General features: G+C 37.4%; 1 protein-coding gene across 4 annotated transcripts; it reads left to right on the top strand.

Moving 5' to 3' along the window:
• Positions 1 to 24: 24 nt before the first annotated feature.
• On the top strand, positions 25 to 27,548 carry NEK5 (NIMA related kinase 5). 4 transcript variants are annotated; one of them, XM_017815068.1, is made up of 22 exons: positions 25 to 174; positions 1,515 to 1,655; positions 3,387 to 3,483; positions 4,483 to 4,580; positions 6,484 to 6,567; positions 6,670 to 6,740; positions 8,526 to 8,612; positions 9,606 to 9,660; positions 11,993 to 12,193; positions 12,279 to 12,360; positions 13,950 to 14,086; positions 17,352 to 17,545; positions 18,827 to 18,893; positions 19,225 to 19,344; positions 20,266 to 20,349; positions 21,273 to 21,353; positions 22,197 to 22,265; positions 23,103 to 23,226; positions 23,430 to 23,561; positions 24,597 to 24,734; positions 26,262 to 26,376; positions 26,795 to 27,548. In XM_017815068.1, exons 2-22 carry the CDS (start codon positions 1,539 to 1,541, stop codon positions 26,991 to 26,993), a joined length of 2,352 nt encoding a protein of 783 aa, XP_017670557.1. In that variant the 5' UTR covers positions 25 to 174; positions 1,515 to 1,538; the 3' UTR covers positions 26,994 to 27,548. The 4 variants fall into 4 exon arrangements, with proteins under 4 accessions (XP_017670557.1, XP_017670556.1, XP_017670559.1 ...); XM_017815067.1 differs by having other exon boundaries at positions 17,346 to 17,545; XM_017815069.1 differs by lacking the exons at positions 25 to 174; positions 4,483 to 4,580 and having other exon boundaries at positions 1,549 to 1,655; positions 17,346 to 17,545.
• The last annotated feature ends 221 nt before the right edge of the window (positions 27,549 to 27,769 follow it).

The raw sequence follows: 27,769 nt of genomic DNA, 5'->3' as shown, positions 1-27,769 counted from the left end.
CGTAGTCGGAGAGAGCGGTTTGCGTAAGGGAAATAATGACTCCGGTTGCTCCCGAAGGACGCTGCAAACGCCACACCTCCGGCGGGGGCGCGGAGGCGGGGCCGGCTCCTCCTCCTCCCCTCCCGGCCGTGCGGTGAATTTTGGTGAATTCTGGCGGCGGCTGAGCGCATTGAGGTACCGCGACCCCCGCGGCGCCCACGGCGGCTGCCGAGGCTGGGGCCGGCCGGGCCGGGCCGGGCTGGGCTGGGCTGGGCTGGGCTGGGCTGGGCCGGGCTGGGCCGAGCAGGTCTGCAGGGGAGGGAGGCACCGGCAAGGGCTGTCTGCCGGCGCGTCCCGTCGCCATGGGGACGGCAGGACAGCCGGGGCGGGAAGGGCGGTGCAGAGCGGGGCCCCGGCGGGAATGCTGGCGGCATCCTCTCCCCGCGGCACCCGCGCTGCCTCTGTCCCGGCCCTGAGCAGGGCTGTAGACCACCACCCGTGAGTCGGTGTAGGTCCTGCTGCCCTCCCCTCCCAGCACCCCGGCCACGAAGCTGCCCTCCCCGGGCAGCGGGGGGCGGGGGTGTCGCCTGTGGATGCGGGGCTGAGCCTAGCGGGCAGCGCACCCCTGCCCGGGGGCAGCTCGGCGCGCCGGGATGAGAGGCTCATCTGTCCCGAGTGGCCGCGTCTCACTTGTGACTGGAAACGGGAGCTGGCTTCTACCCAGACGGCGAAATTATAAATGCCCGAAGGTCCCCCTACTTGCACTGCCAGAGTGGTTTTTGGTGACTGCCAGTGATGCAGTCCATGCGGGCTCCCAAGGGAGCCTGTTGCAGAGCTTCCTTGGCCTGCCTGGCAGGCAGTGTCTGGTATCTGAACAAATCTCCCTTGCTAAAACTCAGGTCAAATAGTAAGAACAGTTTTGTAGTGTTTGCTCGTATTTATGTGTGCTTGCTCGTATTTATGTGTGGAAGTATGCTTATGGAACCATTGCAAGGTACCCAGTGACATTGCTGTTCCTGACAGATGTTTGCTAATGTCCAACTGCACTTGGCCATGATCTCCTGCAAAATGCAGTGGCTTTTCACTTCGTTGCTAATATTAGATGACATTAGTATAAACTAAATAAACATGAAATAGATTAAAGCTATTTTTTCCTTTAAAAGAACAATTCCATAATATTGTTAACTTCAAGAGATAATGAGTCACACTTTCCAAAATTATATCTTAATCTTACATAGTAGTGTCTACTGCATTCTCATGTATTAACTTTAGGGTGTACTTTAGGGTGTAGGATTTTCTTTATAAGACACTCATAAACTTGCTGCTTATTGAAAGTTCAGATCTGCAATAATTTGCATAATTCCAGAGGATGATATTTGTAGGGAGAAGCAGCAGCAGTAATAAAAATGTGATAAAACATAGTAAAAAATGATAAAAATGGCAGTCTTAGAAGGTAGTATCTCTTTCAATAGCACCACCTCAGATGTTGCAGCACTGACTACATACAATACTAATTTGGGCACTTTTTATTTTAGCCACTGTTTTAAGTTGAAGACATCATGGATAATTATGAAATAATTAAAAAAATTGGAGAAGGATCTTTTGGCAAAATATTCTTGGCAAAAGGAAAAATGGATAATGAGCCGTGTGTTATCAAAGAGATCAATTTAACTAAGGTAAAACAAAAACCTGTGATTTATATTTACTGGATTATGCTACTTGCATTTAGCTAGGATATGAACTTGGGTTATTTTTTATCTCCTTTGTAGTTCCATCTCAATTATATGGAGATAAACTTTCCAAAGACTGTAGTCTTAGCTAATTTAGTATTTTACAAGCATAAACAAAATATGTATTTCAATATTCTTTACTTTTTACTGCAGTTTTGTTCTTTTCAAAACTTTGCCTACTTGTGTAACACTGACTAATGCAAATTTTATGTTTGTTGATTCAACTACAATGAAAATATTGCCACTGAAATAACAAATGACGATTTTGTGATACATTTCTTTAAGCTTTTTAATTTCCTTTTTTTCCACGTGCTTATTTTCAGACATAAGTAATTCACAACGGTGCCTTTCCAATTCTCATTTGTGTTTATGGCAGTTGGATTCATCTCATCTAATTTTAAATTTCCATTCTGTTGTTGTCAGCATCTGAGCTGCTTGGCTAGACTCCCTTTCCAGGAGAACAAGAGAAATAGGTTCTTTGAGGAAGCTGTTGATTATGTGTGGTTTAGACCTCTGTTTAAGAAAGAGCTGCATCTGGCCATAAAACTGCTCTCTCTCTTCCCGTTGACTGCAGAGGCAGCTTAGGGCCACTTGCTCAGGTATCAGAGGAACACTGCTATATCTAGTTCCAGAAAGGCAATTAAAATCCCTGGGTTTTAACAGTCAATTTCAATGAGTGCTTACATGCTTTTGACCAGCCTTTTGTTATTCTAGGCCACATTAGTGAATTTTTAATATATTCAGAATTATAGTAGAAGAATGAAAGAGCTGTATAACTTCCAGACTCAAACCCAGAAAAACTGATATGCTAGTAATGACAGCTAAATGCAAAACCAGTTTCTCTCTGTTCTCTTGACCAATAAACCCCATGCATTTCCAGTCTTAGATTTTGATGTTCACAAAATAGAAAAATGGAAGCTAATGAAATATTACTGTGGATCCCACTTGTTCAAAAATCAGGAGCTGGATACAGATACTTACTACTTTGAAGTCCTAAAGTTTTTTATATGGTAGGATGTGTTTTATTCACTTTATTATTTTTGAATCTTTGAGGATTACATTTCAAAATATTTGCTAAGAATGAGGATAAGTTCCTTTTTATAAATACAAGAAAATATTTTGATGGATAGATACTCAGATAAATTATTTTTTAAGAAATAGTATTGATGAAAATGTGATCACAATGAACCAAATAGAAGTGTTCATTTAATGTAACAGGGCAAAGAGTTTGCCCAAAATATTGCAAGTACTTGTAACACCACTAAAAGGAAGGCCTTTTTTCCCTTTTTGCTTTATTCTTTCGTGATCCTCCATAGTAGGAATAGAGAATCATCAAGACCCATGTACTTCAAATACTTAAGGGAAGTTTAACATTAGAGTTTAACTCTACTCGTCAGCTACCTTACCGATAGCATTTGTGTAAAAAGGTTTAAGGTATACATTTGCTTGTTTGTAAGATCTCATAATTTGGTTTGACTTCAGTAATGTTCTAATATATTTCCAAGCATACACTGCAAATTTATATTTTACATTATATATAGATCATATTTTATATTTCTGTATCACCTTGGTACACAGTATTTTTGTATTTGTGGGAATAGTTTTATAATGATGTAAAAATTTCTGAAAAGAGTTAAATATATCATTGCTAGCATATAGTTTCTTAATTCTTTGTAGATGCCTGTGAAAGAAAAAGAAGCCTCTCAGAAAGAAGTCATTCTTCTGGCCAAGATGAAGCATGCAAATATTGTAACCTTCTATGCGTCATTGCAAGGTTTACTTTTAACTCTTGTGTTTTACTTGTGATTAAAGGAGTGGAAGGCAGAAAACCTACTTTATTAATATTGACCAACCTTAGCCCTGTCTCTAAGCCCTTACTTAAAAGTGCTAACAAGTCCCAAGTCCTAGAAGTGGACACTAGGCATCAAATTCAGTCATCAGTTGCCCTCTTCATGTGTGTGAGTGGGTACTGTGGCATGAATCGCAGATCCTGTGGTGCCTGTACTGCATAAGTTGAACTTAAGTCTTGATCTCTTATAGGAGTCCAGAGTTTAATGAAACTTTCTAGGTGTTTCAATAGAAGAGAGCTTTTGAGTACAGCAAGGAATAGACTGATCAAGTAGGACAAAAGGCTGATCAAATAGGCAAGAAATAGAATGATCATTTAATCAGATCAACCTTATGTTCCTCATATTTTGCTTATCCACATCATATACATATGACATTATATGAATATGATACATACATCCTATATACATATACACATATATACTAATATACATACATATGTATACATATAAATACACACACAGACTAAACAGGCAAGCACAGAAAAAGACCATTAAATAGAAATGCAAGCTATTAGTAAACCTGAAAATATCTTTCATCATCTGGAATGTAAAAAGTTATTTCAAACCTTGTTATGGCACAGTCTTTTCAATGATCCAATATCAAGCTCATAATGCTGTACTAACCTTTTTTGGGAAAAGACCTCAACTATGAAGCATTCTGCTAAGTATTCCTGTAAGGACATCTCTCTTTCTATCAGTGGGGTCTCTTGAGGGTTTTGTCATGTATTTAATATTTTGGTGAATCTTCATTTAAATATATTTTCACATCTTAGTTTTGCATCAGGTTTCACTTGGAAATATCCAAGAGTAGGTAGAGTTTAACTACTACCTTTTGAGAGAAAGACCATATAAAATAACTATAATTTATTGCTGTGTAATGAATAAATAAAGGAATAAAGGAAAAATCATACTTTTCCTTTCAGAAAAAAACAAGCTATATATTATGATGGAATACTGTGATGGTGGAGATTTAATGAAGCGGATAAATATGCAGCATGGAGTGCTGTTTGACGAGGACCAGGTGAAAGAAGTTATCATGAGAGGAAAGGACATAATATGTAAAACATGTGGTTTGATTTATCCAGTACTAGCTACTGTTTCTTTTCTGGCCTGTTAAAATGATTGAACTTTTAAAGAAACTTTGGTAATTTTAGTAGGAGTGTAAGAGTTTGCTTTTAATTCTGCTTTAAGATCTGAAATTAATTCATTAGCAGTATGATGACAATTTTTATCCCCCCTTTCTCCCACTGCTCCTTCCATCATGGATGTAGATTTTATTATATTGGTAGTATACCTATTAAGCAATTAGGGTGTATATATTATATACAAATTCTTAATTTGTTGATGCTACTGGCCATCAAGGCATATCCTGCTTTATACTGAAGTCCACAGTAAATCTCTCATTTATTTAATTTGGGTCAAATTTCTCTGATGCCATTTAAATTGTTAAACCAGCACAGGGAAACAAGCCCAGATGTCTGGCTGCTTTTGAACAATGTTCACGTATATTTGATTTTGTAAATAGGTCAGTATGATAAGTACGGCAATTCACAGAAATAGGATTTCCCACTATTCCTTATTTATTCCTTTATTTTTTTGCTGACTCTTAGCTTTCTGAAGGAAATTTTGTCTTATGTAAGGAATTAGTGTACTGAACTGTGTGATTATTTAATCATGCATAATCTTTTGCAGGTACAATGAAATCTTGCTTAGAAACCAGACAGATAGTATCCAACCTGTTAGTGGAAATATACTCTAAAGCATAGAACTGAAGGGGAAAAAAAAGTATTGTGACTTTTCTTTTTGCATTAGTAGGAAAAGAGGAACTCAGTGTAGAATTCAGTTGAAAGTGAATTATAGGTTCAGTAATAAAGAATTTTAAGATCCTATTGGGAGTCATACTAGAGAGAACATGAAAGAAAATAAAGAGAGGACAAACCCACAGATCATGAAAACACGAAAGACCCAACACACACAAATCCCTTGACAATGACACAGAATAACACATATTGAAAGAAAGGAAAAGGAAATACAGACAAAAGAATGGATTATAGAAACTAAAGATACAACTGCCAATCAAGAAAAGAAAGCAAATTACCCAATTTAATGTAACATTATTAAAATATCTTTATATTTTCAAATGTATGCCTAAGAAAGTCTAATTTGTGGCACCAGCCCTATTCAGGAAATCATCTACTTAATATGAAGCATTAATAAATAGAAAATTATTGCTTGAATCAAAGCCTTTCACATCCATGAATTTTCCTAAACAGAGATACATAAAAGCACATTGTCCTTTTATTTCTGGATTAAGTACAAAGGCCGTTATTCAAGAAAACATGTCTATTTAAAGCTAAATATGTGTTTAAAAGCTGTACTGGGTCAAGGATAAAGGATAAACCTGTGTGCTTACTTATTATGCAAGTTTCTTCATAGCTCGCTTCTCTCACCGCATTTTAGTCCATCACCTTTTTTTTCTCCTGGACTACATTTAGTAGTACTACAAGTATTATAATCGGGTGGTATGATTTCCATCACTGAGGATTGACACTTTCCAATTCTGTCTTAGTTGTTATTTGAAATCCCTCATTTCTAAATAAAAGTCTAGTATTCTTACTGTCCTTCGGCATGATTTTTCAGCCATCGTTCAAGTACATATCCTGTCACAGTCAGTGAAAACTGGATGGGGATAAGGAAAGTGGAGCAGGTATCTAACCATTTAGTTTTGTAATAGAACTAATTGGAAAGGGAAAGTCTATGGCATTAATTTTAAAAATACTTTTTTTACTATTTTATGTTTCATGTGGTTTACATATTTTAGATTTTGTTGTAGTCTTTATTTTATATATTTTAGTAAAATACCTCATTGGACATTAGAGTCACACAAATTCATAGGTATCTGTTTCCTTTAACTTTCCCTGCAGATTCTCAGTTGGTTTGTGCAGATCTCCTTGGGTCTGAAGCATATTCATGACAAGAAGATTTTACACAGAGATGTTAAAGCACAGGTAATAAAACTGGTACTGGAGAGGGGGTTATTTTGTCCCGTGAAAAATGTACTTAAAAAACCATGTTTCATTTTCACACACCAGTTTTGTTTTTATTTGCAGAACATTTTTCTTAGCAATAATGGAAAGGTAGCAAAGCTTGGGGACTTTGGCATAGCAAGACAGTTGAACAGGTAAGCACCATTTTTAATTAGTCTGTGACCTACACCAAACAGGACTGTTTCTGAATGTTCAAAATGCAACCTGAATGTGCAAATTGTTTGTGGATTGTCTTGTTCAAGAGCTCTGAGATACAAGCAGTCTGACACTGCTTTTTTTAACCTGTTATCCTAAAACGCCATCCTGCATGGAACCACAGATGTGTCTAGCCTAGTAACTGGACTTCTGTTAGGTATAGGAGAAGCCACAGTCTTTCCCTGTTCTCTGTGGAACTGCCATAAAGAGATTCTGAAGGCACAGTTCCTGCTTGTGCAGCTGTTGATAATAACTTCTGTTGCTTCATTTAACCAAAATGAAGAGCACTAAAAACTAAAGAAAGAGTGTAAGAAGAGAGTTTGTACAGATTTTCTTTGTGTTTCCTCCAAGACTGAGCCTATACTGATTTTTAGAAAACACCCAAAACCACCTTCTGGGCCTGAGAGCAAGGCATGGCATGGCTTGCATCTGTATGGTTAACCTCTGTTCTCCCAACAAGAGCAGCCTTATCTTGACTTTGTGGACAAGGTTGGCCTATCCTATGTAGTGGCCAGGTGTGGCCAAAACATACCAGGGATCATGCTAACAGGAGGAAAATGCTTAAATTTGATCTCTTTTTGTGGTTGATTTATCTTTGGGAGGATATTGTGGCAAAGAAGGTCCACAATTTAACAAGGTATTCCATAGAAAGGTAATTTCATCTGTTGATCATTTTTCAGTTTGTGCTTCTACTGTCAGTTCTTCTCAGTTGCTTTGTAGTTTACCTGCTGCACCTCACTTGTTAAAAATTTTTCCTAATCCTAGATTAAGTCAGTGTAAGTTTAGCCACATTTCTGTCTATACAACATCAATAAAGAGAACCAAGAACTTTATCCAGCATAGATATTTTGATTCTTCTCTTCAGATGTACTTAAACCATGTTACATATATTAGGTACTTGTGTGCATTCTTCACATGGGCATACAGCCCATGGAATTTCTGTTAAGGCCCCATCAGCTTGGCTTTGGATTTGGGCCTACATAACCTTGAAAGTTCAGTGGTGCATCAGAGCTAGGAATTCTTGCTGAAGAGTTGGAGTACATTGGATTAAGCATGTTTGGTTTGTACCTTGATTAAAGCCTGCCATCTTGCTGTTCTAGCTGCAGTCTCTGCCAGCTCTCATACCTTTGTGGTGTGTTCCTTTGTGGAGCCCAGACCTACTCTCAGCATGTAAACTAGTTGTGCAGAAGGTGCCTGCCTTCACAAGTGTTCTGGAGATAACTGCTTTAAGGAGTGCACCTACACGGCAGAATAGTACATAGCAGATAGGAAGTAAACCTCAGAATTTGAATATCCAAGTACAGACATTTAAAAAATTATTTAGTAGCCTTATAGAATCTTACGATTAGAGCTTGATAGTCGTTTTCCTCATGTAACTAGCAAATTAAGTTTCTGTGATGAGTTGACACCACGTCTGGTGTCACTCCCCTCCTCGACTGGAGAGAAGAGAGAAAATATAATGAAAGGCTCATGGGTTAAGATAAGGACATGGAATTCTTGCACTTTCCACTGAAGTACAAACACTATTAGAATAGAGGGTCATTTTTACACAGAACTGGGAAATATTGTAGTTTTTCATGGGATGTTCCTTTATTCAACTATTTGGAGACCAGAAATAATGTACCCCACAGGCTTTTAACCTGGGACAGAAAAGTCTCTAGTTAAATTTCTTGTAAACGTTTTCATTGTGTAAGCGCTGCTTTTTGTTCATTATGTTTCATTAGTACTATGGAGTTTGCCCATACATGTGTAGGGACCCCCTATTACCTGTCACCTGAGATCTGTGAAAATCGACCATATAACAACAAAACGTAAGTCTCTGTCTTTCCTTCATATGCTTGTTCATGAGGGTGTGTAGGCATGAAAGAGCTCATTTTAGTAATACCATGGTTTAAATCAGTATTTGTGCAGGGCACTAGATATTTCATGTGTCACCTGTTGTGAAGTTTTATATTACTTGTGTACAATAATGAGGTGCATCATTGTAGATAACAACTATGTTATACTATACAACAATGTCAGTAGTATTTTGACTCACAGTGTCCAGAATGTCATCATGACTTTGCCATGATTAATCTACAGGCTTAACATAATTATATTTTTTGTTTTTATAAAATTACTTGTACTTCTAACTCTCTTTTAATACTTCTTGTTAGTAGTGGTGGTAAATGTAAAACAGATTTCTTTTCCCCTTAGCTTTATCTGCTTCTCCATCAAATACTAAATTTCTCTTGTTTCCAACATGTGATTACCCAGTTCCAAGTTTATGAATTTTTGATACACTCATTTATCATTTATAAGAATACACTAAAATGAAAGCTACTAGGTTGCCTATTTTGGAAATTTGCAGCAGCTACCTCCAGAAAATACATATAGGTCTGAGAATTGCGAAGGCTCACTCAGGCTTAACACAAAAGACCCCCTTCTGTGTGGGGGATGTGATGAAGACCAAATGCTCCGGAGCCCAGACTAACATCTCAGCTCTGGCGTGGTATTCACACAAGTGTACTTACTTCCTTGTTGTCTCCTTAACTATTAAGTCAACTTTGTCCTTCATGCTGCTAGAAATATTAAGCAGACGTTCTTTTGTCATGTTCTTTTTCCAATTACAATTATAATACCTAGTTAGGTATCATAGAAACATTGATGCCACAACTAAAAAGAAATTTCTAGCTGTTCTCTTCCATGCATCTTGAGAAAAAAATGCAATAATAATAAATTTGACAGTTGAGAAAAGGTACTGATTTCATGTATGAAAATATTATAGACTTTTCACTGAAACTTTAATTACTTTTTATTCACAGAGATATTTGGTCTCTTGGCTGTGTGCTTTATGAGCTATGCGCACTAAAGCATCCTGTAAGTACTGTGTGATCAGATCATTATCATATTATTTAAAAATATAGTGGACAGCTTGGAAAAACTGTAGTAATAATAGTATTGATAGTCAGCTAATAGAAGTATTTTCAGCTTATTTACTGATCTTTAAAAAATGACTGCCAGTGTTTATTTTTTCATATTGTGTCTGTTTTGTGCATAATAAAATGTATTACGCTGTATTCCTGTAACTTACATATATGCGTGTGTGTACACACTTTGAACATATATTTACTCTTTAAAAAGTACTAAACCTTTTCAAAAGGCAGATGAACAGTGGAAAGAATTAAAGCCAGACTTCAAGGTTAGGCTTAGCCATATAATTTTACTCATTTATATTTGAAAATATCAATCTATACTTACTAAAGAATTTGAAACTCACATTTCTCCAGAAAGCAGTTTGAGTCCTCAGAAGTATTTTCCTAAAGGTTTTGTGTTGTCCTCACCCTGATCTAAGCCTCAGACAATCCTCAGATTGTGAGTATTATGTGAAGAAGAGAACACAGCAGAAACTAATCTTGGCAATTCTTGATGAGAAAAAGCATCAGTTTCCTGGGCCCATCGGAAGTTGATCTTTTGCTGAGCTTGGATTTGGGAGAAGGTAGAGCAGCACTGATAGGGAGAGCAGTTGTGCTGAGCTAAGAGCAAGGGGGATACTGCTAAGGATTTCACAAAGTGAGAAAACATTAATGTTACTTTGTATAAATATTAGGTGTTTTATTCTGTAATGCTGCCCACTTTTTCAGTGTGAAGGCAGGGACTCAATGCAGATGTAGATGGGAAATGCAAGTGAAGCTAAGGCAATTTTTAGTCACACCACCTTCAAAATAACCACGTAAATAAAATGATAATTTTAGGAAGAATTTGCTTTCAAAATTATTTTTGCCTGTCTAAGCCCCTAGAAATTGTATTGATGCTGGCCTTTTAAGAGATCTAGTGAACTGAGGGGACTTAAATTTATCTGATTGGCATCAGTTGTTAAAAAATTAGGATTGTGTCTTTGTTCCTGAGAAGCTGTTGTGTGAAGTTTTGAAGGTGAACAATGTGAAGACAATATGTAGGCAGGTCTCTGTGAACAACTTTTGGCAAAATAAATTGTTTCATTCTGGAAAAATTGCTTCTGTGTTACTGTATGATGGCAGAGTACAAATAAAACTCTTCCGGGTACAACAGCTAATGGATATTTTAAGTTGTGTGTCAGACAGAATGGAATATTACACAGACTCCTGACTTGATGGGCAGAAATCAGCTTTATTCTTCCATGACCAGGGTTTTTATATCATTCACTTTTAGCTGGGAATGGTTAAGCAAACCAAGACAGCACAGCTGCAAGCCACACATCCATCACTCTCGCAGGCCGGCCTATCGCATACAGACACACCACACACACAAAACCTGGAGCTCTAGGTAACTCCTTTTTACACCCACATATGTCAAGAATGCAAACAGAATAACTGAGCTTGTTTCTGGCCAGTAAATCACAGCCTAAAGAAAACAAAACAAGATCATCTTAGACTTTTGTCAGGCCTTTTGCTTCTTGTTTCTCATGCTGGCTGCTACAGTTGTGCAGCTGAAACAGGGTGAATGTTACCAGAAAATACAATCAAAGTGGTTATATCAATTTTCTGCAGCGAACTGTGGTTAGTAAGAAAGAATATGTGAAGGGATTGCATAGCACAGGAGTTCTCCCCCTCTACTCCCCTCCTGTTAGACCCCACCTGGAGTACTGCATCCAGCTCTGGAACCCCCAACATAAGGAGGATGTGGACCTTTTGGAATGAGTCCAGAGGAGACCCACGAGTATGATCAGAAGGCTGGGACATCTTTCCTATGAAGACAGACTGAGAGAGTTGAGGCTGTTCAGCCTGGAGAAGAGAAGGCTCTGGGGAGACTTAGAGCAGCCTTCCAGTACCTAAAGGAGGTGGGAAGGGACTTTTTACAAAGCCATTTACTGACAGGACAAGGGCAAATGGCTTTAAAGAGAAAGAGGGTAAATTTAGATATTAGGAAGAAATTCTTTACTGTGAGGGTGGTGACACTGGAACAGGTCGCTTAGAGAAGTTGTGGGTGCCCCATCCCCGGAAGTGTTCAAGACCAGGCTGGATGGGACTTTGAGCAAGCTGGTCTAGTGGAAGGTGTCCCTGCCCATGGCAGGGATTGGAACTAGACAACCTGTGAGGTACCTTCCAACCCAAACCATTCTATGATTCTCTGATTGTGTCAGCAAGTACCTTTTTTCAAGTTGGGGTGTCTAGTTCATCATTGCCAATTAGCAGTACTTACTGTCCTCTTTTTATTGTTTTCATTGATTAAGTTTGAAGGCAATAGTTTGCACGAGCTGGTGCTGAAGATTTGCAGAGGACGTTTTCACCCAGTGTCTCCCAACTATTCCTATGATCTGAGGATATTAATTTCCCAGTTGTTTAAAATATCGCCAAGAGATCGACCATCCATCAATTCTATCCTAAGGAAGCCCTTCTTGCAGAAATTTGTTCTCAAGTATTTGCCCCCTGAGGTAAGTGCCTGTACTGCTGCTTGCTGAGAGAAAATATGTATCAAAGTATTATAAACAGTTCTGTCAGATACCTTTTTTCTGATAGATGACACAGGAAGAACTCAGTCACACTGTGATACAGAAGAAAAGACCTTCAGCGCCACAATCTGGAGCCAGGCGGATACAAGGTAATGACAATAACGCTGTTCTACAGTAACATTTGTTAGTTATGATACAATTGATGGCTGTAACTTTCTCTGGCAATCTTTATTGCACATTTGGATACAAGGTTTTCACACAAAGTTAAAAATAAATAGAGGAGAGAAGTGCAACAGCAGAACTGTTCACCCAGACAGTGCATTGCTCTCCTGTTCAAGAAAAGACAGCTCTTTTCAGGAGAAGACCAGCTCATCAGCAACATTCAGCTAGAAAAGCTGCCATAGAAAACAGTCTTAGTTCTTTTAAGAACAGAATTTACAAAACTGAGAACCTTTGGTCTTAGATGCAGTTTAGGTCCATCACATGAAAAACAACCTTACTTAATTTTGCCAAGCTATGTGAAAAAAACCCCAACAATCTTGCAAAACATGCTGCATGGTATTTTACAAAATAATAAAAATGTATTTTATACAGTATTATTAATTATATTAAATTGCGAGAGACAATGAACTATATTGGATTTAGTATTCATTTATAGAACAGATTATGTATTCCCTTTCTTAGAAAACACAAATGAGACTAAATGGTAAGTCTGTATGAACTGCTGAAGATGTGCCATGCTTCTGGTAGTGTAACGTTTTCCTAATTCTATATTCTTTGGTATATCACAATTATTCCTTCAATTTATCTTTAGAAGTATTAAGGCATTTTAAACAAATTTGTGAAAATAAACCTATGTAGTTACTTAACTATGCTATGGACTTTTTTTTCCTCCCCAGAAAATGTTCTTCAGTAGTGTAGGAACCTATGCTGTTTTGGAAATTACTTTCAATGAAATTTATCTGCCTGCAGGACCAGTGCAATTTGGACAGAAATACCTGAACACCTAAATAACTTAAGCGTTTAAAAAAATATCTATAGTCATATGCTCATACTTCTTATATATTTTATCTCTGAGACATGATCCTCTCACAGTCAATACTCAGGAAAGATTTTAAACTCACTTAGAAACTACTTAATCCTAGAAAGGACACCACTTTTCATTATTGCAGCTAAGATACTTGCAAAATACTGACTGACCAAAGAGGAATGGTATGTACTTGTATTCTCCTACACAGGGAACTCATGATGTAGATTTTTCACTTTTCAGCCCTTTTCAAACTTCACAAGTACTACAACATTACCTAGTGATTTTTGGGGTACCGAGGGCTAGGTTTAGGAAGGGAATGCCTAAGAAGGTAGACCTAACCTCCAATGAAAGCTGAGCCTATGAATCAGATCTCCTGTTTTCGTTCTTGGTACTAGCATGAAATCAGCACTCTAGCTCATAGAGGTCTCCCTTTTATTCAGTGCGCTTTGCAAAACTAATCACTAAGATCCACTTTATGTGAATGTCAATCATGTTTTCAAAAGCATGTCATTCTAAGAAAGAAAAGCAGAACGCCTAGGAGGTGTGAAGTATGGTGATGGTGGTGATGATGATGAAAGGATGTAAGGAGTGTTTGTTGGCCCAACCTGTCACCGTTAGGCGTAGACACCTTGCTATGGTTTAAAACCACATGATCATTAATCATGTAGAGAGCACAGAATGTAACTTTAATCTCTTACTGTTAAAAAGCATATAAACTTCAAAAAACAAGAGTTCAGGACCAAGTCTCTCTGGAATCTGGAATGGTGATGCATGTCAAGAAACAAGAATTATTTAGAAGAAATGAACGGAAACCCCCTTCAAGAAGGCAACAGCTCATTTTTCAGGTACTGTGCCTTCACATTCCTATAATATATAATCATCTTCAGAAGGCAAATGCCTGCTCTTAGCCTTTAAATGGCTTCATTAAGATGTATTAAATTTAGCTCAGTGCCTACTCTAAGTCAGTAGAGAGAGTTCATTGCTCCTAAAGCCTCAAAAGAGGTGTTTTTGAAAGCCTAAGTAGGAAACACTGAATATAGGCTGCTTTGGTATGGTCCTTTGTAACAAAAGGAGTTGGACGTGCTTTGCATTTATGTGTGCACAAAGGCAAGTAATATCTGTGATTGCAATTTTTTTGTAGAGGCAAATACACTGATCCTATTCCTTCCATCCTTCTGAGAGCCCATTCTTGGGCAAAACCACTAGCGCTCACTGCACTTGTCTCAGATACTTATTACTGACAGCCTTCTCCCAAATCCAAGCCCCACTTTTTCCCAACCACTTGTGTCTCTCGCTTGTTTTCCACCTCCTTCTTCCCGCAGGCAGGATATCAGCTGTATGCTTTGTCCAGCCTCTTACTTGGAATCACTTCACACTTTTATGTTTATCTTCAAGAGCATGTAGTACTGCCTTGGATGATGGCGAACATAAGCAAAGCACTTTTAGGATCTGGGAGCTCCCAGATCTGCACGTTGTAGGTACAGTAGCTTAACTGACAATAGGGAACATAGAGTTCCCAGGATTGTGTCCATCACGCAATCATTTACGCTACCTATGGATAATACTGGCCCTGTGCAGAATATAGGATTTAGTTTTCCTCATAGTTACATTTGTGCATATCCAACGTGAATCCAGAGATAGATTAAGTTAGAAAGGTTAAGTTTCCTTTCACTGTGCACTGCTGTAATCAAAGGCACAATTTCGTTCACAGTGTTTTGACCTGCACTGGGAATGTCCCCACATTCTTTCGACATCCACATGAAGCAAAAAGTTTGAGGATTGCAGGGGTACTTGCATAGTGTCATACCTTTGAATGCATTGCTTCAGGATTCACAGAATCACAGAATAGTTGAGATTGGAAAGGACTTCTGGACATCACCTTGTCTATACCCCTGCTCAAGCAGGGTCATCCAGATCTAGTTGTACAGGACCACGTCCAGACAGCTTTGGAATTTCAACAAAGATGGAGATTCCACAACCTCTCTGGGCAACCTGTGCCAGTGCTCAGTCATTCCTCACAATGAAGAAGTGTTTTCTGAATGTTCAGAGGGAACCTCCTGTGTTGCAGTTTGTGCCCATTGCCTCTGTTTCTGTCTCTGGGTACCAGTGGAAAGACCTTGGCTCCATCCTCTTTGCACCCTCCCTTCAGGCATCTATAAACTTTGGTAAGATCTCACCTGAACCTTCTCCAGGTTTAACAGTCCAAGCCTTTCAGCCTTTCCTCACAGGAGAAATACTCCAGTCCCTTAATCATCTTTGTGACCCTTCATTGGACTTAATATGTCCCTGTCTCTCTTTTACCAAAAAGCTCAGAATTAGACACAGCACTCCAGGTGTGGCCTCTCCAGTGCTGAGTAGAAGGGAGAGATCACCTCCCTTGACCTGCTGGGAATACTTTGTCTAATACAAGCCAGGATATCATTCACCTTCTTTGTAGCAGGGGCACATTGTTAGCTCGTGGTCCACTTGGTGTCCACCAGGCCCCCCAGGATCTTTTCTGCCAAGCTGCTTCCCAGCTGGGTGGCCCCCAAGCATGTACTGGTGCATAGTGTAGGACTTACCACTTTCCGTTGTTGAACTCCATGAAGTTTCTGTCATCCCATTTCTCTAGCCAGTTGTGGTCTGTCTGGGCGGCAGCACAACCCTCTGGTGTATCAGCCACTCCCAGTTTGGTGTTGTAGGCAAACTTGCTGAAGGTGCACTCTGCCCCAATACCCCCATAATCCAAATTGATAGTGAATATGTTGGATGGGATTGGACCCACCTCTGGGATGTACTGCTGATTACTGGCCTTCAACTGGGCTGCATACCTTGATCACCACCCTCCTGACATGGGCATTCAGCTGGTTTTCAATAAGTTTCACTGCCTACCCATCTAGACCATGCTTCATCAGCTTCTCTGTGAGGACCTTATGCAGAGAGTGTCAAAAGCTTCCCTCAAGGCAATTGCCTCTAGGAAATATCCACTGCTCTCCCCTTGGCTATCAAGCCAGTCATTTGACTGTAGAATGTTACTGAGTTGGTCAAGCATGACTTCCTGGTGTCTGCTTCACTAGTCACAGTTTTTGATACTCTGACATTCATTTAGATGGCCTGATTTGTTCTCCCTATTTCTTGGGATTGCCATACTTCTGGATACCATACTGTAAAACTTCTTTCAATGAGGAACACAATAAACACTTTTTGAGGTTACCTCTTCCTTGGCAACTATATTGACAGTTGAAATTTTTCTTCTTATACAGATAAAAATTTATATTTTACTGTAATCTGGAGTATACTATAGGTACATAAGCCTATTCTCAGTGTTTCTAAGAAGGAAAACAGGAAGGAATAGTTAAAGTATTTACCATCTATGGAACAGATACTTAGATGCTTTTACATTTATGTAAGAAAGTAAGCAAAATTCAGTGTTTTTCTCATGCACTATATAGTCTCCCACCATGGAAAAAATTTTGGATGTCTGACCACACTTATATCATGCAGTGGCAGATAGACAATGGTCTTCTCTCCATTATCCTTATAAGAAATGGAAACGACAGTCTTGTAGCAAAGGAGAAATACAGGGATGTTTCATCACAGTAAGGACTTGGAGAAATGAAAGCCAAACTCCCGCAGGCACATAATCAAAGAGATGTGAAATGAAGTAGCACAGTGCTCCTCTGAAAGCAGCAATCAATGCATATACTGCCCAAAACTACATTCCAGGTTTCCCTGGCTACCACATGTCAAAAAGAGACTCTCTTGGAAATAATTCAGCACTTTAGGCTTCAGAACAATGAACTGACTCTAGGACAATGATACTACAGAGTATACAGAGTACAAAGCCCCATGCTGATTGACTTGCACAATGATTTGGGCTGCTGCGTAATGGGAGGAGCTGATGGAACAGGGAAAAAGGAAAAGACAATGGTAAGATTACATAAACTCTTAGGAGTCAGGAAGTTTCTGGGTTATACGTGAAAGGATTTGGAAAACTTACACTAACTGTGCTGTAGACAGCCTATATTACCATGCAGCTCAGGCTGGGGAGGACAGGAATTGAATTCAAACTTGTACTGTTACAAATGAAAACAGGTAAATTAACATAATTTACTGTATTTTAAGCCGCAGACCTCCAGATTTAATATGGCAGAAAGGCCAGAAAGTATCAGAGTATGTGGCCATTATGGTCATTACTATGAGAAGCTTGACAACTTACAGAGGAAAGCTAATGCACATGATGACCTTTCTCATATCAGCCAAAGAGTTGAAGAATACTGTAAACTGAAAAGACAAGCTGCACCTCCACTGCCACCCCCCGACTGGTAATTTTCACTCCATTTATAAGTGGTGAACTGTCATGCATATTCTGACCTATCAGCCTTCCTGAGTAGGTAACACTGGACATAGCTCATTTAGTAGACTTCCTTCTCTGCTTCATCTTTGATTTTTCTTTTTTACCTAAGTTTGTTACACAACAATACAATTCCTGTTCCTGTTTGTCCAGAAATTCCTTCTGAATGTCTTGTCCTGATGTTTGACATTTCGTTGTCAAAATGTGTCCCAAATCTCAGCCCAGTCTTTTATTGGGCAAGAAGCAAAACAGGATTTTTGTAGACTTTCTGATCAGATCAAGAATAAACTGTCATTCCTTCACACCAGGATCAGAACTATATAAAGATTAAAAGTTTTGCACTGGAGGGAACAGGAGTGAGAGGCAGGCCATGAAAATTTTTTTTTTTTTTCCTGCAGAGCTTATATTTCTGTTTCAGATATAAAGACCCTTTCTCCAGCAGATTGTTTACTTCAAAGTCTTTCTCTTACAAAGCAGAGATATAACCTTTTCATTACTTAGGAGACTGCCTGTCCATTCTGTGACTGGCCATTTTAGGTGTGGATGAGCTTTGAAAACCTTGAGGAGGGACTTTTAATACAGCCTACTTTCAAAGCTTTCCTTTAAGGTTGACTGGATCATTAACTTTCATTCAATGTTGACAGTGTTTAGTATGTTTTAATTAGGGATTGTCAGTTTTAGAACATCTTTTCTGACCTGAGTTTCTGGTGCCTTATTTAAGGACAAAGTCAATTCAGTTTGGCTCCCTGGGGCACAAGAAAATTGAAATAGAAAACAGGGAACTTACAAGTGACTGATGATTATATCAAAAAACAAAGTAAAAGTTTAGAAACTACACAAATACGGTTAGACTGGTAGAATTAGGCACAGGGAAGAAAGACAATAAAAGAGTGGCTGAATATACAACCTCCATTCTGACAATTTTCACTCATTTTGGGGATCATGGAAATCAGTTTTATTTTCATTAACACTTTGATATGCCATTTAACAAATAAAAGGTGGTGAAGGACTTTGCTGCACTCTTCAGAAGGCTAATATAACTGAAGTAATAGGAAGGGGCATGCCTGAAGAGTATATGTTTCATTTTACTGTTGCGCTGTATGTACATGTATTTTATCCATATTTATATATTCATGCAGTACAAAGAGAGCTCTGTTTGTCATATGTGATAGAACATACAGAGAATTACTTGTGCGGAAGATAGCAGTCTGTGAAATAAAATTTGTATATGAACATCACTTTCTTCTCTCAGGACTGCAGAATTTCTTCAAAGGCGTTTTGAAGCTCAACAGTACAAGATTAAAGCAGAAAAACAGCTGGTAAGTAAATACTGAATCACAGAATAAAATCTGTAAAAGGAAGTGAATGAAAATCCAAAGATGAACTGATGTCTTTCTAATATCAAACTAACTGACAGGTAGAAGGTTTTGCTCTAGCAAATTCCCTGCTCTGCAATGCTCATCTTGAGGTTTTATTTTCTAATACGAAACTGTAACAATGTAAAATTCTGCTGTAACTTTTTCTTTTAAAAATGTACACTTGCCTTACTGTGTTCTTCAGTGGAACAAGGAGAGTGCACTGAGTGAGCACTGAAGGAGAAGATTTTAAATGACAATTCCTTTTATCTGGGATTTATTTGTACATCCACAGGGGCTGCGACCATCTTCTGCTGACCCATGTCATGACCAAATACAGCAGCAGAAAATAAAGGAAGAGGATCTGAAAAACCATCAGCAGGACATATCTAGAAAGAATGAAATGAAAGAACAGGTAAATGTCATCTCTTCCTTAGCTGCTTAAAGCTGTCTTCTTACACTCCTTAATAGTAGTAATCTTTGCATATTAATTTATTCTTTTTCATCAGATTCTCTTTTCCATCATTGATTCTTTTCCCATCTTTTTATAGAGAAACAACATACTTTTGTAGTTTTGCTTTTGGGCGACAGAGAAAACAAACTGACACTTCTTTCTTATGTGAGCATATGTAAATAAATTTAATCTTTCTGTCTTTGATTTATTAAAAAATGTCAGAATAAATATGAATATATTAACTTTTACATAACATACTCATCATTTACACATTCTCCAGAAACTGTTGCTGTTTAGTTCTACAAAGTCTGTACTAAATATGAAAAAAAAATATTTTACAGATTTGTCCATTTGTAATGTAGGCAAACTGGGGTAGACTCTCATATAAACAATAACAGAGGTGTCCTTAACAGAAAAATTATATTTTGGCCAAATTTGAAGTTTTTGATTCAAAGCATAGGAATGTTGAAGGTACTTCAAGAAAAGATTACCAGAGTTTGTTTTGTTATGGGTAGCAAATTGCCATACAACAAATATTACATAATTTTTTGTCTTCATAATTTCTAGTCCTCTATATTTGGATTGCAACCTTCGCATCTGTACTCAGACAGTCCTTGGGTTATTCTTAGCTGGTTTAGACAAAATTCTATAGAAAAGCATGAAAGAGTCTGGAAAGCTTAAAGGATAAGTCTGGAAGTGTTTTAACCCCAAAATGTCCTCTAACAGAAAGTATCAAGCATTCTTTAAAATTGTCAATAAAGGGCACACTGATCCCTTTCTTTTCTTGTATATACACAATTTGATAGAATATTTTGTTTAGCTATTGTTATCTTTATATGTATTTGTAATACATATGTATTCTACTGTACTGTTCTTTAATAGGAGTACCTGAAACAGCTGCAGAAAATTCGTGAAGAATACCACAGCCATATAAAAGAATTCAGATTTAGAGCCCAAATACTCCAGGTAACAAAGCTCAAACATACAGGCAGTCATATTTACTTTTTTTCTTTTTTATGCTAGAACACATTAGCCAGTGACAGACATTACTACCTTATTGCAGCTGGAACTTCAGCCAAACCTGCCAAAGGATCCTCTTCAGTGATCCTGGATCTGACTTTTACTAAAATGAATTTATACCACTTGATGAGATGAAGTGGGCAGCTAGAGTCATGTTAGGGGAGAAATTATATTCCAAGAGATTTAAGGGGAAATGCATGATAATGAAAAAGAAACATTAGATTTTGGACCTGCTTGATGTCACCTTCTTTTCTGGGCTTTCCATCTACTGGAGAAACTGCGTAGATTTTTTATAAAGTAAGATCTGTTGTGGTTTTGCCTGAGGTTGAAGACATACGCTAATCACCGCAGAGCACTGAAGGAGCTGTATACTATTATTTACTTTGCTTTTATCTGACTGTCCTAACAGAAGACATAAGAATATTAAAAGGAGTCATTAAATGTATTTAAGATGTTACCAGAAAAAAAGATACTATGAAACATGACCATACTTTCTATAGGCATAGGTTTCCACTAAAATATTGATTTTCATAACTTCCAAAGTCTTCCAGAATGAAATGACCCTGAGTCATTTTGCATGTGATCATAAAAAAAAAAAGATGTATTATTTATTTCTTGACACAGTACTGTATCTTTCAAACATAGGTTTTTGAAAAATCAGAGGTTTGCACTTTATGCAAGATTTTCTGTTTTTCTTTTTGACAGATAAGTCAGAATTGGCAATGAATGGAATATTCTTACAGATATATATACAAGCAGAATAATGACTATATTTGTTACTTAAATAAGTCTCTTTCTTTACAGGGTATAGACATATTCTGGTTTCAAAGAGTGTATTTTAAGCTGGGTTTTTTTTTTTTTCCTTCCAGGACATGGAAGAAAACTTTGAACAAGTCCGAGTCCAGGATAAGCAAGACCAAAAAATCTTAGAAAAAAAACATAACAGAAAGGTATCCATCCTTATTGTTATTCCTTTTTCCATTTTCTTCTTATGTCTGTGCATTTCAAATTATTGTATTATTATAGTAGCTCTGGAAATCAAGTTATCTGAGAGTCAATTGAGAGCGCTGGTCTACAGTTTGTTAAAAGTTTATATGAGAAGACAGAATCACTAAGAAAATAAATGAGCTTTTCTGACCATTTGAGGGAGATTCTCTTTAGATATTCCTATGTAGTAATCAATCCCTACCTACTCCTTTTTATATCAAAGTGTATTAGTAGTGCATGGGAACTCATGTTTATTTAAAGTTTAAGCGAAGTCAAGTCAGGCTGCTAATTTTTAAACACTTTGTTACAAAAGATTGTTCTCTATAGTGCTTTTTAAATTATAGAAGGAGAAAAAAAGGAATTGAGTGGAAATGCACATAAGATATCAGGAAGGTTTCTGACCATAAGATCATTGTGAAGTGGACTAAAGGTCTTTTGTGAAATATTGCATGGAAGCAGAACAGTACTCAACTTCTAGCACTGGTTGAGAACCAGCTGTAGGAACCACGTCTGTGTAATGCAAGGATGTAATGAAATTATCATCAAAGACACTTTTCCTTCAAATCAAAACTGGACACAGTCATTTCAAAATATCACTAAAATAAAATAATCTATATTTAAGGAAATCTATTTTTGACCAATTTGTTCAACTTTGATCTTGTTAAATAGAAGGAAAATATTATTGAATAAATGTTATTTTCAATAGAAGAATAATTTTCAAATTTGTAGTTCCATATAAACTGTGTACTTTTAATTAAATGTTTTTATTTCATAAACTAAATTAATGGCATGTGAATTTTCTTTAGGGAGGAGTAAAGTTTGAAATTAATTTAGATGTTTGTGTTCCTGAAGAAGACAGCATTCAAGAAGCAAAGGTACATTGTAATTATATTCAAAGAATTTACGTTAGTTATCTGAAACCATGGCAGCTCCATAATCTAAGATTTGTTTCCATTACCATCATCCTCTACCTTTGCTATCATTATAACAGTATATATATAAGCATATATATAAACTTCCTATTGAGGATTTGTTGACGTGTTGCATATATCTGAACTTCTTCAAGAGGATAATTGCTTAGAAGAAGATTGGTAATATCTGGGTCAATCATGGTTAAAGATGAAGGATTGCAGGTATTTATATTTCATAAATTGAGCTTGAGAGGAAGAAATTATCTCAAAATTGAGTTAGTCTGCAAATGCTGAATTTGATTTGTAAGTTGTTTTGGAACATTTCTGTTTCTTTTCACTACTATTGTATCACAAAGTAAGAATAACATTGATATGAACCATCTGTTATTTATAAAAAGTAGGAGAGAGACTACAGACAACATTTATGTGATTTAATTTATTAGAATGCGATTTGTGGCTGATCATGTAATAGCTACCTATTAATTTTGTATTAGTATATTAAATTTTTTTAAAAATATTTCTAATGGTAACATAGAAAATATATGATATTTCTAGTATTTATATTTTTAATTTATAAAGCACTATTTTGTCATTCTGTTTTTTCACATCTCTGCAGAGCCCCATGCAGCCCTCTGATACCCAAATCACAAGGTGACTTCTGAGTTCTGCTGCTTCACTTTTTGTTACACAATTTTCCTGTGCATATATGAGGTTCTCTGGCAAACACAGTAAAATGAGGAGTGATTAGTTATTGTACCATATTTGTGTTCTGGTTCCAGAGTAACCTATTGCTTTTTGCAGATACTAGATCAACTCAGTGAGACTTCAAGTTTTGTGGATAGTGAGAATCTTAAGGAGAAATTGGTGGAAGTTCATGAAAATCATATGGACAGAGCTTTGGAAGAGCTGTCTAGATACCAAACAGGTATTTCTTGGGGAAATGCAATGCTGAGTATTAATACTCAAATGTAATGAAAATTACGTAGGAGTTAGGTAAATTCAGTAACTCCACGCTATAACAAGTTTATCTGATGAGCTCTCTCTTTATGCCACATAGTATTATAATCACATTGAAATCTACTTAAAAAAAATGAAATAACTTTACCTCCTCTTTTTCTTACCCTTAAGAGTCTAATGACATAGATGATACAAAAAAACCCAGGAAACATTGGCAAGCTGGAGCCCCTCAGACACTACTGAATTTTTTAGCTGATGCTGATGTCACATCTCTATGTCCTACTATGGCTGAAGATGAACTTGGTAAGAAAGTTTTGGCTTTCAGTGAAAATAGTGAGCTTCTAAAATTCAGCCAGATTGAACTCATCCATACCTGAATGTTCACATGATCTGGCATGCTTTTAGTTGCAGGACTTCATAATAACAGAGGTTATTGTACATGTTAAGCCACAGAATACAGTCATCATTTCCCCCTCTATCATTGTAATCGTGCTGTGTTGCTTTTACATACTAAGGGTGCATTTTATGAATTACTCTGTGGCCTGGGTAACAACTGCTAAAAATGCCAGTCTATGCAACTAATCAACATTACTTTCTCGGGCCTTGAGCTGATGACACACAAGAACTAGGGCAGTGAGTTGTGAGCTCATAACCCATAGTTTGGTAGAGTTCTGTTTTCCCCCTGCACACAGCAGTGGTGCTACCCAGGCACAAATGCAGGCTCACCCAGGGGTGGCTGCAGTGACACTCCATTTCAGAAGAGGCTAATTGCTAAGCTTCTTACGGTACCAGTGCATATATTCACAGGGAGACTGGTATCTCCAGTGACTGGTTGCTGCAAACAAGGAGCTCTTCTAGCCTTCCAGCATGATCCAAACTCCCCGGGTACATAAAAAATAACCTGAAGAGTTTGCATGCACAGTGAAGACAAAGCAGAATATTATGAACACACCACCTTTTGTTCATTCTGCCTTAGATGAAAGACCACAGGGCACAAAAGAAACAAGAACTTCTTTGAAGCTTTTTCAACCCCCAGAAGCCAATAAGTTTTAGAGCAAGGACTGCTCGATGAAACTGCACTTGTCTATTCTAGGCTTAATAAACAGTTACTTAAGCATTAAAACTGGTGTTAGACATTGTCCAAACTAATTTTTCTCTACAATATCAATCAGATCAAGTACTTATAATTTTTTTTTTTTCATAAGGAAAAAAATATATAGGTTCCAGGACTAAAAAAAGGAAGAAATCCATGTCAAGACTAGAAAGTCTGAATCTGACAAAAGACAGTGCCAAGCTACAGTCATGCTTTTGTGACCTGAGAACCTTTCTGTTCTTCAGCTGACCATGCTATTCTGCCTGAAGACGTCCCAGAAAGCAGGAAGCAGTGGAAACAAACACCACCAGAGACTCTCCTGAACATTTTAGCAGAAGCAGAGCTGTCTAATGATTCCTTTATGTGTCTTGAAGAAGAAATAGGTAGGATGTTTTTTTACTGTAAATTCTGCATGTCCATCTTTAGTGTATTATTTCTTGTATGATTGGCAGGGGGTCTGTGATGAGAACTAACAACTTCAAACAGCTGGTAAACTAGAAAAACATGGGCAGAGCCTGTGCTCTGCCCTGAAACATTAAAAGACCTCTTTCAGGATGTTGCTGTTTTCAATAACAGGGAAAAGGGCAAACCCTACTTATTGTCTCTTACTTTCATGTGTAATTCTTTTGTTTGCCTGGGTAGTCAGAGGCAGGTACCTGGATCTAGCCCTTGCAACTGTTGAGGTTGAAGAACCCTGTAAAAAGCATTTATACAAACACATGTGTTTCTGTAAATTGTAGTATATGGTGACTTAAATGACAGTGGTGACTTACTTTACAACATGGTCCATGCTGATACAGCTGACACTGAAATGGATTCAAACTCACTTATACTGCAGTGCACTTTTCTAAAGTAACAGACTGTTTTAAAAATTACATTTACTTTTCATCAAAGTTCTTGGCTAAAAATCCAGAGTATTTTCCTCAGAAAGACGCTGTATATGTAACTGGAGATTGTGGGCTTATGCACAGTTGCCAATCTACTGAACGTATAATTGGATGACAGGACTTCTGAGCAAGCAAACTGTACATCCCAAGTTTCAACAACTTTATTGTATTGTCAGAAGTGTCTTTCATTTGCAACTGTGCAGTCAGCCCTTTCCTGCTAATTATAGCTCACAAACCTTTTATCTCATAGCACAACAAGGTCTTTTAAAACTACCCCGTCTTGGGGGCAAAACTAGCTAATTGTGCTAGCTAAATCCCTCTCCTAAGACTAGCTTTATTGCTTACTCATTAAAAAAAAATACATGCCAAAATAAAAGTCAAACCACTTTTCACTGTTAACAGTTGACAGGGTTAAAGAAGAGTAAGTCACTTGGGTATTCTAATTGCTGTTGTTCTTATCTATTACATTTATTAAAAAATGGGACTCTCTCAATACCCAGTTCTGCCCTTTCACCCAAGCTGACATTGTGAAGCACGGCGCTACCCAAACAGACAGATTTCTGTTGGATCACATGCAGAATTTTAGTCTTTATACTAAAGTAACAACTCTTAGCATTGTTCTCACACCTTTAGGTTAGGTTTGCCCTTCAGTCTTTGGAAGGAAGCATTTTTAGGTAACCATAGCTACATCCAAGTAGTAATTTTCAGACTTTCCCAAACACTAGTCCCCTAAGTTTTCCACTGAAAATAGAGATCCCTATATTGGGAACTTAAACCTAATAACATCAGATTGCCTTTCTTAACTTTAATAGTCCCTTGCTTATGGTCTACAAACACACTAGGTTCCATGAACCAGAAGTTACAAACCACTGACTAAAACATGATCAACAGAAGCGCGGTATTTACACTGTTGTGATTTGAACAACAACAAAACAATTCAAGCATTTACTAATTTGCTATTACTTTACACACTTTTACAGTTTTCTATTACACAACTGAAGGAAAGTTTCTCTTCCTTTCCAGAAGGGAAATTAACTCTGTTGCCTCCAAAAGAAAACAAGAAAGATGATTCAGAGACATACTCTGCTGTTGCTGTTGATGAAGGCAGACTTGAGCCAAGATCAGATGATGAAGACACGTAAGTCAAGCACATCAGAAGAAAAATCCACACAGCTGAACAGTTTTCATGAAATGGCAGCTTGCATTGCCTAAAGCTTTTTTTTTTGTGTTATTTTAAATTCATAAATGAAAAAGCTTACTTACAGAGTCTGCTAATTTAACTTTTAATTCTGTAATTTAATAGGCCACAGCCAATGCTGTCATTAAAAATTACATTATGCAAAAAGATTAATTATTAATGGCTTTGCAGCTCCTTTCTCTTGCTTTGTAAATACAGGTAAATAATCTCACAAGGAGAAAAGAAACAGTTCATATTATATGTGTTGCATGTATATTCTTTATGAAGTGTTTTAAAAAAATCTAAAAGGCCTTGAAAGGAGAAAGCTTTGTAACAAAGTTATATTTACTTAATATAATTATTTTGTTTTATTTTGCAGAAATTTTGAAGATTCTGAAGATGAACTCAGACATGAGCTAGAGGAATCTCTAGAAAAATTGGCAGCTTCTCCAGCAGAGAGAACCACGGAGTCTCCCATCTTTGCAATAAATAAAGGTCAAAGAGATGAAGAAAAGATGAGTTTACCTCACAAACTACTTGGAAAATCTGATGATGATTTAGAAAATAATCATGGCTAATTTAGTGTTCACACACATCACGAAAAAGGCAAGCAGGAAGCAAGAGCTACTTAGAACATCAGCAGGGTTACTGTCGCAAAATTTTAACTTGCTTGAAATTTCAGCCACATCAGTGACAAAATTTAAGGATAGCTGACATTAAATGCCAAGTAAATCAACTGCTTTTCAACAGTGTTAAACGCTCAAATAAAATGAATAGAAGGCTGTTATTTTGTTTAAAAGCAAAAAAAAAAAAAAAATCAGGCTACTTTTCAGATATCTGAATGTTGAAAAATCCTCATCCAGACTGAAATGCACTTTCATCTATTATTCTAAACTACCTGGACATCTCTGACAACTCTTGCTTGAGCAAATTTCTGATTGCATACTCTGTTTAACCATTTTTGTATCATGTAAGAAGTCTCCTAGTTTGTATATTTTACTTCCCTAGCTCAATCAACTCCTAGTTTTAAGAATCTCTTCCACCTTTTCATAATCTCTTTGTACTGCCAGTACAGTTTTGTAATCCATAGTTTCATTTACAAAGTACTGACCCAACATAGTATCATCAACTGCTCAGCAGTTTAATATAGTAGCAGTAAAAGGGTTTATTAGCACCGTGAAAATTGTGCATTCCCCAATTCCTAATAAAACATGGGATGTAAGTTCTTCCAACCATATTTTTTCATATTAAAAGTTTCATATAATCCAGGTGAATCATAAATAGAGGAAAAACTACATTCTAAAGTTTGATAGTTCAACTGTTAAACGAGCACTGCCAAGTCCACCACTAAACT

Source organism: Lepidothrix coronata, unplaced genomic scaffold, assembly GCF_001604755.1.
Source record: "Lepidothrix coronata isolate B3197 unplaced genomic scaffold, Lepidothrix_coronata-1.0 Scaffold48, whole genome shotgun sequence".
NCBI classification, from domain to species: domain Eukaryota; kingdom Metazoa; phylum Chordata; class Aves; order Passeriformes; family Pipridae; genus Lepidothrix; species Lepidothrix coronata.
Note: the sequence above shows the minus strand (reverse complement) of the source record. Positions and strands in the feature narration are given on the sequence as shown.